Below are 12,911 nucleotides of genomic sequence, written 5' to 3' on the forward strand. Positions count from 1 at the left end.
ATTTCTTTACGGTGTACTATAATTTTTTTTTTCCGATTTTGGTACGTGTGTTTTGCTTATTTATTAATTTGGTTTCTGTGGGAAACTCTTGTGGAAGCTTTGTGTTTAAAGTTTGAGATGTGTTGAGAAAGTAAGGAATTAATATTCTTACACCCAACCAGTTCATATTTTATTGGGTAGACTTGCACTGTCAGCAGAGCTTTTTACACTTTTTACATTACGGATTGTTTTACAGATGTAAAAAATATAAAATAAAATATTGTCACTTGGTACAGCATATTTAAATATTCGTCCACGTATAGGACATAAAACGTCCATCTTGCAGTAATTATTTGCATTACAAAACTGTATGAAGGTTTTCATTTGAAAAGTCTTACAGTGATAATTACTCATAAGAAGTGTACAAATCTATGTAAAACTGGCACAGAGCTGAACAATAACTTGTATTTTAGTGCATACAGTTAAGCTATTCATGGTACTGTTTAGATACTTGCATTATGCAATAAGTTAAGTACGATGAGTACTATGGATAATGCTAAAATGTCTGTGCTTGGAAATAGAATCAGGGAGCAGAATAAACCGTCTTTATTGTAGTGTTTTGTTTTGTTTTTTACGAAATTCGTCAAACCAAACGGCCATTTTAAAATAGCAACGTGTTGTTTTTCAGTTCTGCTTACTCTGTGGTCTTGCTGAATGTTAACTTGTGAAAAGTTACACCTTGCACCTTTTCATTTTTCACATTTCAACTAATAAAGCCAAATTTACCCAAACTGCTTGTCTGTAACCAATGTAATGTAAAATTCCAATCAAGGACACGTTGGTTGAAACTCAGATAAATAAGTTTCTGGGTACAAGTTTCTGTGTAGAACCTGAAGTTCCCTTCTAGTACCAGGAAACCTCTCCATCCAAGTGTATTTCCTCTTGCCACTATTATTGTACCCTTGAGTTTACTAAGTTGCTGCATGGGCGCTACACTACTGTAACGCAGTGCGTATCCTTCCTTAAATGCAGTCCACATGATTTAAATAAAACTGAAGTGGGGAAAAAAAAACCCTGAATCCGCCCAATCCTCGGAGGCTTTAAATAAGTGAAGTGTTCAGTCTGCAATTTAATGCAACCACAAGGATGAAATACTGCTCTGAATAAACAGGAACATAGACAAACTGTTTGGCTCAAAATATGGGTATGTATAAACCAGCAACTGTGTGTTCATCTCCGTGTCTCTGCTTGAGATTCATTCTGTATTTTAGTATGTCTAGTGTTGTCGCTGCTCTCATTAGTAAACGCTGCATGACTTTTGATGAGCATCTCCTCAATGACATTGGTACTTTGTGCTATCATCAGCCCGGGCTTGGTCCCTATGGCGAATGTAAAAACGTAAACTTCCAAAAGGATCTCTTGGAGGTTGAGACAGGAATCAGATCCCTTTGCATTTACAGTGATGCTACAGTTATTCCAGCCAGTGCTTTCTCACACCTTGCAACCTTGGAACATCTGGTAATATATGGATATAATCTCAGGAGGATCCAGTCTGGTGCCTTTTCCGGCCTTTTCAACTTGAAACATCTGCGTGTTTTTTTCAGTGTCTCTGATTGCAGCACTGTTGTCTTGGACACTTCTGTGTTTTCTGGATTGGATAATCTAGAGGAAATATACTTAAAAGGATTTCGGTTTTCTAACATTCCCAATACCACATTTGAGCATCTGGTCAGTTTAGTTAAACTGTCTCTGGACACTGTTTGTGTGGAGGAACTTGGGGAGGTTTTATGCAATGTCCCCGATGAAATGTCCCGCTTGAAATATCTAGAGGTATTTGACAGTGGCATCACTTCCATCAGAAACCGAGGCTGTCCATCATGGCCTTCAGCTGTACTTGCAGGAATACAGGTTTTAGATCTTACTCGAAACCCTATTAAAATAATTGAGGCCGGCTCTCTGGCAGTGTTTCAGAACCTTTCAAGTCTCTCTCTACGTTTTTGTGGTGTATGGCTGGGAGAAATTTGGGAGTCTGGAGTTGGAAAACTGAGCAACATTGTGTTGTCTGGACGTGTATTAGAAGAATATTCTACAAGCTGCAAAGATATGTGCCAGCTAGTTTCTAACTTGAATCTCCACACTCTTGAGTTATCCTATATACTCTTAGATTCACTGTCAATGGAAGATTTAAAGGATTGTGGAAAAGAACTTACAGTGCTTGGTATATATAATTCAAGAGTCCAGCAGTTGGACCCAGCATTCTGGAGAAGTGTAGAGGGAATACAGACAATGGTTTTGGCCAAGATGGCATTGACTGAAGCCTCATTCTGTGTTTCTGCCAATGGGACTGTTTGGAATGTAACTACTCTGAATCTAAATGGGAACCATCTAACAGTAGTCAAAACACACCAGTTTGTTTGCACCCCTCTACTCGAGCAACTTCTTCTTAATGAAAATGCGATTACAACTCTAGAACCTGAAGCATTCATTGGTCTGCATCATCTTAAGATTCTCAAACTTAGCTTGAACAAGATCAAAATGCTTGCTGCCGATGACTTTCGGTATCTTCGATCTCTAGAAGTCCTGCTTATTGATGAAAATGTGATTAGTAGTATAGAGGATGGGATCTTTCGAAACCAGGGGGAGCTGCGTGAACTTGCATTTGGAAGGTTGGAGTATGTCTATGAATTACATCTGAGCTTGTTGTTTTATGGTTTTCCAAAGGACATGCAGCGTCTCAGCATTGATGCACATGTCGGGACTAGTATTTTTATCGGATCTATTGGAAGACCCAAAGGAAGCTTCAGGTTTGAGTTGAATGGATATATGCTCTACATCGGAGACAACTATCCTCCCTTTTTGGAATCTGTCCGAGAGCTTAAGCTGAGTGGACACGGATTTTATTTGAAGAATGATTTTTTCGTTCCTTATTTTACGCATCTAGAATCTTTAGAGTTGTCAGCTGATCCTGAGCTTGTGATCCTCGATTACACGGGAATCAGCAGTCTGCGTTATCTCAAGCGTCTCAAACTCATCAACCTTAATTTCTCAAACACCACCAATCCTGGTATGACCCTCTGGAATCTAAAACAGCTACAGATCCTTGTACTCTATAACTGCCGTCTGAATTTCCTGACAAAGATGATGTTCAGAGACCTGCACTCACTGGAACTGTTGTATCTCTGCAGTGTCAACCCACTAATCTTACAGGATGGAATGTTTGATGTCTTGCCAGTTCTGAGAGCTGTGGTGCTTGAAACAGTGAACTTTCGATGTGACTGTGAGACCGACTGGTTCCTCGAATGGGCACAGAATACACGAGCACAGGTGATCAATCTGCAGAAGCAGCAATGCGCCTGGCGTTACCAGAAACTGAATTTATTGTCCACCATGGAGAAGTTATGTCAGACAGATGTGCAGTACCTGTGTTATTTGGGCACTGTCAACATCATAAGTCTGCTGCTGTTAAGTGCTCTTAGCTATCGCTTTGCTTACTGGCCTTGCATGGTCTTCATCTTTCGACTCCGAGGACATATGGAGAGGAATTTCGGTAAACGTTGGTGGAGGAGGAGGCAAAGGAACAGAGGGGATGAACTAGAAGCTGAAGAAGACATGAAATATGATGCATTTGTGTCATTCAGTAGCCATGATGAAGTTTGGGTCTTGGAGGAGTTTGCTCCAAAGCTGGAGGAACAAGGCCAACCCAGGCTGCGACTCTGCTTGCACAGCAGAGACTTCGAGGTAAGACGCAGTAATTAAACATTAAAACAATAAGAGTAGTTTTTAATATATGTATATTTATATTTATGGAAAGTACCATAGATGGTAACAATGCCTCATGGTAAATTATGAGCAAAAAAGTGAAGGGTCTAGTGATAATATTTTAGACATATCTTTAAACGCCACAACAGCTTGCCTTTATTAGCATTTTGACCTGAGATTATTCAAACATATTTCTACAGCTTTAAATAGGACTCATTTCTAGAAGTCATACATAAGAGTCAGTTCATTCATGCATTTCGATTCCAGATGCACGCTAATACAATAGTGGTTTAGTTAAATGGTGCTTATTTTTATTTTTAAAACTTTTATTTTTGTAGGTGGGAAAGGGAATTGTCGATAACATAGCAGAGAGTATCTACAGCAGCCGGCGCACGGTGTGTGTGCTTAGTCGTCGGTATCTGCGAAGTGACTGGTGCAGCCTGGAAATGCGAGTAGCAACACACCGACTACTGGAAGAACAGAAACATCGTCTCATTCTCATCTTTCTCGAGCACATCTCCCCATTTGAGCTCAGCACTTTCCATCGGTAAAACAAACGCTGGAAAGAATACAACTTTTGAAAGTAACAATCATATAAGCAATTACAGTTTTCTTAGCAATAGCAAGCAAATGTAGCAATAGCTTTGTGTAATTTTTTAAAATTACATTCTGCTCTTTACACTGTCAGATATAACCACATGTACATTAGTGTTACTTTCAGACTTTACAGATCAAAATGTTCAATTTGTAGTCATTTTTTCCCCAAAAAGTAAACCATTCAACTGTAGTTCTTCTGACTGACCACGATTACACGAGGACTCGCTGTATTGTCTGAGGAGTATAAAAAATGATGTAAATCATATGATATGACTTTCATGATCACCACCAGATCTCAATCCAATCAAACACCTATGGGAGATTTTGGAGCAGTGTGTTAGACAGCTCTCTCCACCACCATCATCAAAACATTAGTTGAGGGAAGATCTTGTGTAAAAAATAGTATACAATGGATATAAAAAGTCTACACACCCCTGTTAAAATGGCAGGTTTTTGTGATTGAAACTAAGTAACCCTTTTCACCTTTGCATATTAATATCAAGTGACAAACACTTAGGAATGTTTTTTTGTGTGGGGACAAAAAAACAGGTGATTGTTCCAATACCCAGCTTGCATAAGTGTGCACACCCTTTTATAATTGGGAATGTGGCAGTGTTCGGAATCAACCAATCACATTGAAACTCATGTTAAATACTAATTAGTATACACCTGCCATCAGTTAAAGTGACTGATTAACCCCAAATAAAGTACAGCTGTTCCTATAGGATTTTCCTGTCATCTTGGTAACATCCAAATGGAAAAGCCATGGGCCACAAAGAGATAAAACTAGGTACGGGATCTCATTGTTGAAAAATTTCAATCAGGAGAGGATTAGAAAATTTTTTCCGAAGCATTGGATATAACATGGAACACAATAATCAACAAGTGGAGAAAATATGGCACGGCAATGACACTACTAAGAACAGGACATCCCTCTAAAATTGATGAGAAGATCAGGAGATAACTGGTCAGGGAGGCTGCCAAGAGAAATACAGCAACATTAAAAGAATTGCAGCAGTTTCTGGCAAGTACTGGTTGGTCCCTACATGTCCCTACATCCCAGTCGCTTTGGATAAAAGTGTCTTCTAAATGAATAAATGTACATGTGCCAAGAATCTCATGAATTCTTCATATCTCTGGGCTTTGGTGTAGAGTGGCAAGACAGAAGCCTTTTATAACCAAAAAATACATTTAAAAAATGTATCCAATCTCCCAAAACCATGTAGAATTATGTGTTATGATATCTGATGAGACCAAAGTTGAACGTTTTGTCCATAATACCAAAATATATGTTTGGCACAAAAAAAACACCATGCCCATGCTGAAGCATGGTGGTGGCAGCATCATACTTTGGGGCTGTTTTTCTTCAGCTGAAACTTGTTCTTTAATCAGGGTGGAGGGAATAATGAATAGCTCCAAATACCAGTCAATTTTGGTGCAAAAACCTTAAGTCTTCTGCTAAAACACTTAAGATGAAGAGGAATTTCACCATTTAGCATGACAACAACCCAAAGCAAATTTCCAGATCAACAAACGAATGTATTCACTAAAACAAATTCAAGGTTTTGGACTGCCCCAGCCAGAGTCCAGACCTAAATCCAATCATAAATCTATGTGGTGACCTGAAGAGGTCTGTGCACAGGAGATGCCCAGCCAATCTGACAGTTATAATGTTTTTGTAAGGAAGGATGGCAAAATATTGCTAAGTCAAAATGTGCCAAACTGATTGACTCTTACCCAAAAGACTGAATGAATTCTATGTATTGAATGAATGTTTTGAAAAAATCTGAAGGTGCTTCAACTAAGTATTAGTTTAGGGGTGTGCTCACTTATGCAGCCAGGTTATTGTACATTTTTATATATGTGTATATATATATATAATATAATTCCTGCCCCCCCCCCCCAAATGATTCTTATTGTTTTTCACTTTAATTAGTAGGTTAAAATTTCACAATAACGGTAGCAAAGGACCTGACATGATTTAACTTCACAAAAACCTGCCATTTTAACAGGGGTGTGTAAACTTTTTTTTATATCCACTGTACATCCCTCCAGAACAGTTCCAGATACTTATAGAATCTATACTAAGGCCCCCTGAGGCTGTTTTGGTGGCTTGTTGTGGCCCAACACATTAACAAGTTCCTTTAATCTGTATAAATCACTTCTGAAGACCAAGCTGAGGAAAATCTGGGAAGAAAGTGACACAGTAGTAAGTAATTTGTGTAATGTGTCTGTGTAAGCTGCTTCTTAAAACCAGTTACTGAATCTGAATTAAAAATACTGTTCTATGGAATACTGTTCTGCTTGAACATAAAATTGAAAAGTCTTAGAATTACAGTGTCCTCCACTAATATTGGCACCCTTGGTAAAGATGACCAAAGAAGGCTATGAAAGTTGTCTTTTATTGTTTAACCTTTTGATCTTTTGTTTAAAAAATTCACTAAAATACTCTGCTGTCATGAATATCAAACAATTGCAAACACAACACAAGTGTACTGTGCAAAAGGTTTAGGCCCGTACAAAGAAATGCTGTAGAGCAAAGATGCCATCAAAATAATGAAATTAAATGTTTCTACATAAAGAGCAGTAAACAGCAATAAATTAAACAAAAAGTAATATTTGGTGTGACAAAAATAATAAAAATAGTAGTCTCCGGTACAATTTGTGCAGTTTTATAAGAAATTGGCTGGTAAGTTTTATTGACCATCTTGCAGAACCAGCCACGGTTCGTCTGGAGACTTTGACTGAACCCGACCCCATTTGAAGTTCCTGTAGTGTCTGGCAAACTGAAGACGCTTGAGTTTGTTTTTGGATGAGAGTAGAGGCTTTTTTTCTTGAAACCCTTCCAAACAACTTGTGGTGATGTAGTTGATTCAGATTGTAGTTTTGGAGACGTTCAAAGTTGCGATTCTTGGACATTTTTTGGCCACTCGAACCGTCCTCTTCACAGTGTGTTGAGACAATATAGACGATCCAGTTGACTGGAACTTCTTAATTATTTCCCTGATTGTGGAAATGGGCATTCTATAGCCACTTCCCATTTTGTGAAGCTCAACAACCTTTTGCCGCACATCACAGCTATATTCCTTGGGAATTTGGCCTATGTGTTACCTCATATTAATACCCGTGTGAAACAGGAAGTCATGGTTGAACAATTTCCTGTTCCTTGTCACCCAGGTGTACTGAAAAATGTAAAATGTCAATGGAAATATACTTATACAAATATTTTTCTCATATGAATTCATAGGGGTGCCAATAATTGCCACCTATATTTAACAAAGACTTTTTTTGATAAACCTGTGTTTTGTTCGCAATTGTTTGATATCCATGAGAGCAGAGTATTTTTGTGATTTTTTTTTTTAAACAAAAGATCAAAAGGTTAAACAACAACAGAGAGTTTTTCACAGCCTTCATTGCTCATATTTACCAAGGGTGCCAATATTAGTGGAGGGCACTGTATATATGAAAAGTTTTAGTTGTTCTGGAGGAACACAACACCGCAAGAGTTTAACATTTTCCCACATATGACAGGAGTAAAAACACTAATATCTATAGGGTTGTGGGCCTGAATTATGTAATTGACCATGCTTGAGAGGCCATGTCCAGCATGTGAGGATGTAATCAGTGTTGAAAGAGCTAAAGAAAACTCTTCAGTAATACCAAATTTAAATGTGTGTTTTTTTTTTTATAGGGATATACTCTGAAATTTATATATATATATATATATATATATATATATATATATATATATATATATATATATATATATATATATATATATATATATATATATATATATATATAATTTTTTAAAAAATAAATATTTAAGTTACTGTACTAATTGATCCAGTAGTCTGATTTTCGAGCTTCGAATGACCATGTATCTCAATTTTTTTTAACAAATCAGTACAAGATGATCATTCACTTTGCAAGGCAGTAATATTTGTGAAGGATTCTTGAAAAGCAGAATCACTCAGGCTTGTAATAATTTAAATATTTTGAAAACTTGCAGGTTATCAGACAAAGTAAATTATTTTGTATTTTAAATAGTAAGTTACACCACTTGATAAAAAAGCTGTGTAAATTTTCATAGCTTGGCCAAGCTGGTGAAATCACACACATATCTGGACTGGCCACAGGACGAGGCGGAGAGGATACACTTCTGGGAACGTTTGAGAAGAAACATTGCTGATGGGGATATGGTGAGGCACTCGCACAGTCATTTCTCTTAGTACATACGGTCAAGGTTGGTGCTAGTTTTCAGCACTTCCCTAGTAGAAATTCTAGACATAACAACCACAACCCAGCATAGCTAAAGATAAAAGATGATGTGTGTGTATATATATATATAGCCAGATAAAAGTCGTATCAAATCAGAACATTTTTCTCATATATCTAAATAGCATTCATTATATTTATATAAGTTGAAAAAACAAATACATTTATTATTAGGTTTAAATTTTGTAAAGCATTCTCCATACAAGTCCTTGTAAATGAGTTGTTACTATAGAAATAATAGTGTATTAGAACAAATGCATTAATATAACCGTGATTTAAATTACAGTTAGGACTCTTGTCAGAGCTGCTGTTATAGAAAATTAATCAACACTGTCTGACCAAACAGATTCAAGAATTCAGCAGCTCTGTGGTATAATAATAATAATAATAATATGCAGTTTTATGGAAGTAGCTTACTATATGAAGAATGAACATGTGCTGTTTGAGAGTAGAAACCACTAAATGAAGTGCAGTGTGTTCTCAGCATGCTTTAAGGCCTGTAGCCAATCAGAGAGAGAAAAGGGAAGGCAAGTTCAAAGTAGACAGGGAACAATGAATATTATACAACAGTGTGTTCCAGTCCACGAATTTGACTAGACAAGTGTCATTCCAAGAGTGCTTATATTTATTATAACAGCTCTTGGATATTTCATTACACATGTCTGTGTTCACTATATAATTCCAATTATAGCAGTATTTCTTTACATTGATACTGTTACTACACTTACTACAGGCTATCAGTCAGTCTTTGCATTGCATGGCAACACACAAAACACTATCCAGCAAGTTGATGGAGTGAAAGTGAACAAAATATTTGGCCATATTGTGTCTGAAATGTCAGGTACTCTATATTAATTACTTTTTTTTTGTATAAAAGCAATATCACACACACAATCATGCTGTTGTACTGAGTACCAGGATGTTATAGGATGTATATGGGAATGAGTGCACGTCTTGGTTCTACATGAAAGATTTGAATAAAGAGATAATATTGCCCATACCAGGAAGTGGAATTTTATGTGGAATAAAGCATAAAATCAGTGCTACAAGACATTAGTCTTCAAAATGTAGTGAGTCAGGGATAAGAGATAATAATAATAATAATAATAATTATTATTATTATTATTAATCATATTTATTATTATTATTATTATTATTATTATTATTTTTAAATAATAATAATAAAAATAATAGAAACTATGAGAGAGAAACATATCCTATTATTTTATCTGGAGTGCTTAACAACCCCTTTCTTTCTTTTTTTCTTTTCCAGGATGCTCCTTAAAAATATGTACCACCATAGAGGACTAAGTGAGGACAATGTTTAGATTTTGATGGTGTATGCAAAATGTTTAAATGTTTGTATACACAAAATCGTACAATAATGCAAAGCTAACTGTCAAAAATAGATTTTTGTGTTATCCCCTTTAAATTTCCAGCTTATTATTCAGTTATCCATCCATCCATGCATCCATCCATCTATACCGCTTATCCTTCAGGGTCGCAGGGAACCTGGAGCCTATCCCAGGAAGCATCAGGCACAAGGTGGGGTACACCCTGGACAGGGTGCCAATCCATCAAAGGGCACACTCACATATACACTCATACACCCATTCATACACTACGGACACTTTGGACATGCCAATCAGCCTACCATGCATGTCTTTGGACTCGGGGAGGAAACCGGAGTACCCGGAGGAAACCCCTGCAGTACAGGGAGAACATGTGAACTCCGCACACACAGGGTAGTGGCGGGAAACGAACCCCCAACCCTGGTGGTGTGAGGCAAACGTGCTAACCACATGCTTTATCATTAAGCATATACAGTATACTCAGTAACTACAAACAAAAATAGGTTTAATTTACACTGATAACTTTCAATTAAATTTCTTTGTTTCTAGTTCTTTGAAACTGGTTGATAAAACTTTGTAGACAATCTACCGTAATAATTAGATGAAGCAGTGTGACAACTTTTCATAAATAAGGAATTTAAATAATAAAGTATACAGTGTGTGTGTTGTCGCACTGCACACTATATGTGAATAGCTAAAACAACAGCACCAGATTTTGGGATATGTAAAACACATTTTAACAAATATATATAATTATATATGGGGGAAAAAAAAAAAAATGTTTTAACAAATATCAAGCAGAAAAAGCTACCGCTATATTGATTCAATACAATTCAATTCAATTTTCCATTTGCATGATTATTTGACTCATCAGTTAAAGTTTGGTTTATATTAATAGGTTAGTTTTGTAGATAATCACCAGAACTAAATTTAGCAAATAATCTGAGGACAGTTCATCAAGAAACAATGACCTTAACAATGATCTGTACAGAATTCACTTAGAATTGTCATTTAATAATAAAAAATTGCATGCTTCTCCATAAATGTAGTTTTGCATGATTTCATTGTTTGTTATTTTCTGTTATATCTATTTATGGTGATTCATTTGCCGAGCTGGGAATATTTGTAGCCATGAATATGTTGAATTAGAAGAGGATTCAAATTTGTCATTTGAAAGAAGCCTTCTCTGTTTTTACTGACTTCATCAATCACTCATCTGAACCAAAATAGTCAACATCATGTTGAACCCTGGTGGTTTTCCCGAAGTTTTTATTGAAATGTTTTATTCAAATGTATCAAAATGTTTTCAGTTCTGCTTTTTGTGACTGTGTAACTTCATAAGTACCTCACCATAAAATGAACATCTTCATCCTCTTAATAAAGTAACACATAGAAACCGCTTTCTCTCGTTTCCTCTTTATCGTAAATAAAAAATATTTTTGGGTTACAATTTAGGTACTGTGAGCCAAGAATCCTCCAAAATGATGTGAGAGACTGATAAACTCTTACAGAAAATGTTTACTTCAGTATTATTGCTTGAAGTAAATATAAGCTAAAGGTGGTTCTACATGTTATAAGCTAATAGCATGAATTATAGGGTATACTGCTTTTCTCCTGGTTTCTGAATGTTGGGTTACTTTTTTGGGGGGGGGGGGGAGGACTTCATATTGAAATCTGTTGTTTTTTGTTGTCATCTAAGGTTATTTGTTTGCAGATAGAATTTGGTGAAGACCACCCAATTGTTATTTAGGCCCTGATAAATTAGGAGGGTATACTGTCTTTTCCCCCTGACTGTACATGCTGCATTTTCTTTATATTAAAAATCCAAGTCCTTTCTCTATTACAACAATTTATTGACTAACTTGTGGAATTTTCTAGCTAACGCATACATCATTTATTGAAATGCAACAGGAAGTTCTCAACCATGTTGCGTTTTAATATTATAAATTACAACTCCGCCTAACCTGAAGAGATCAGTGGTCAAGTTCAAATCGTTAAGGATTTCAATAACTAGATTTTTTGGCAAATGTGGAATTTGTATTTCAGCTATTAAATATTATCTTTTCACACCAACACCGTGGCAGATGATTCACAATTTCATCAACAGTGTATGAGTGGAGATGTTGCAGTTGTTGAGGAACAGTGTTAATTAACAGGACTTTTGTGTTAACTGAGCAATTGAGCAACTGTTAATCTTAGAGGTTGGTGTTGAATCCTGTACAGGTTGGTGCCTCGCATGTTCTTGTCTTTTTTGTATTCCTCCACTTCGAAGCTCATTCACCAGTGCTATCAAAATAAGATCAATGGAATCAAGAAGTGGAGTCAAACAAAAATAACACTATATGACCAAAAGTTAGTGGACACCTGACCAACCCAACCTGTATGTAGACCTTCCTCAAGTTATTGTCTCAAAGTTGTAAACACATAATTGTCTAGAATGTTTTTGTATGTAGAAATGCTTTGCTGTAGCATTTAGATTTCACTGGAACTATAGTGGTCTAGTCCAAACCTGTTCCAGCATGACAGCACCCCTGTGCACAAAGCAAGCTTCATAAAGAACATGGTTTGCCAAGGTTATTGTGGAAGAACTCAAGGAACCTACAGAGCTCTGACTTCAACCTCACTGAACACTTCTGAAATGAATTGGAGCACAGAGTGCTCACCAGGCCATCTTGTCCTATATCGGTGCCTGACCTCACTAGTGCTTTTGTGCTACAATGAGCACAAATCTACACAGCCATTCTCCAAAATCTAGTGGTGAGCCTTCCCAGAAGAATGGAGGCTGGTATAGCAACAAAAGGGGGGAACCAACTCCATATTAATGCCCATGGTTTTGGAACATGGTTTTAAGATAAGATAAGATAAGATCAACTTTATTGATCCCACACTGGGGAAATTCCCTCGTTACAGCAGCTCAATTACACAAAAAATCAGATAGGAAAGAAT

At 36.6% G+C, this 12,911-nt stretch overlaps 1 protein-coding gene across 3 annotated transcripts; it reads left to right on the forward strand.

The window, feature by feature from the left end:
* The first annotated feature begins 148 nt into the window (after positions 1–148).
* Positions 149–11,334, forward strand: LOC128607216 (toll-like receptor 12). 3 transcript variants are annotated; one of them, XM_053623905.1, is made up of 5 exons: positions 149–3,717; positions 4,077–4,285; positions 8,429–8,537; positions 9,887–9,924; positions 10,113–11,334. In XM_053623905.1, the coding sequence occupies exons 1-4, from the start codon at positions 1,180–1,182 to the stop codon at positions 9,896–9,898; spliced, it is 2,868 nt and encodes a 955-aa protein (XP_053479880.1). In that variant the 5' UTR covers positions 149–1,179; the 3' UTR covers positions 9,899–9,924; positions 10,113–11,334. The 3 variants fall into 3 exon arrangements, with proteins under 3 accessions (XP_053479880.1, XP_053479872.1, XP_053479868.1); XM_053623897.1 differs by having other exon boundaries at positions 9,887–11,334; XM_053623893.1 differs by lacking the exons at positions 9,887–9,924; positions 10,113–11,334 and having other exon boundaries at positions 8,429–8,611.
* Positions 11,335–12,911: the final 1,577 nt, after the last annotated feature.

The sequence above is a fragment of the Ictalurus furcatus genome, chromosome 1 (assembly GCF_023375685.1).
Source record: "Ictalurus furcatus strain D&B chromosome 1, Billie_1.0, whole genome shotgun sequence".
In the NCBI taxonomy this organism is placed as follows: Eukaryota; Metazoa; Chordata; class Actinopteri; order Siluriformes; family Ictaluridae; genus Ictalurus; species Ictalurus furcatus.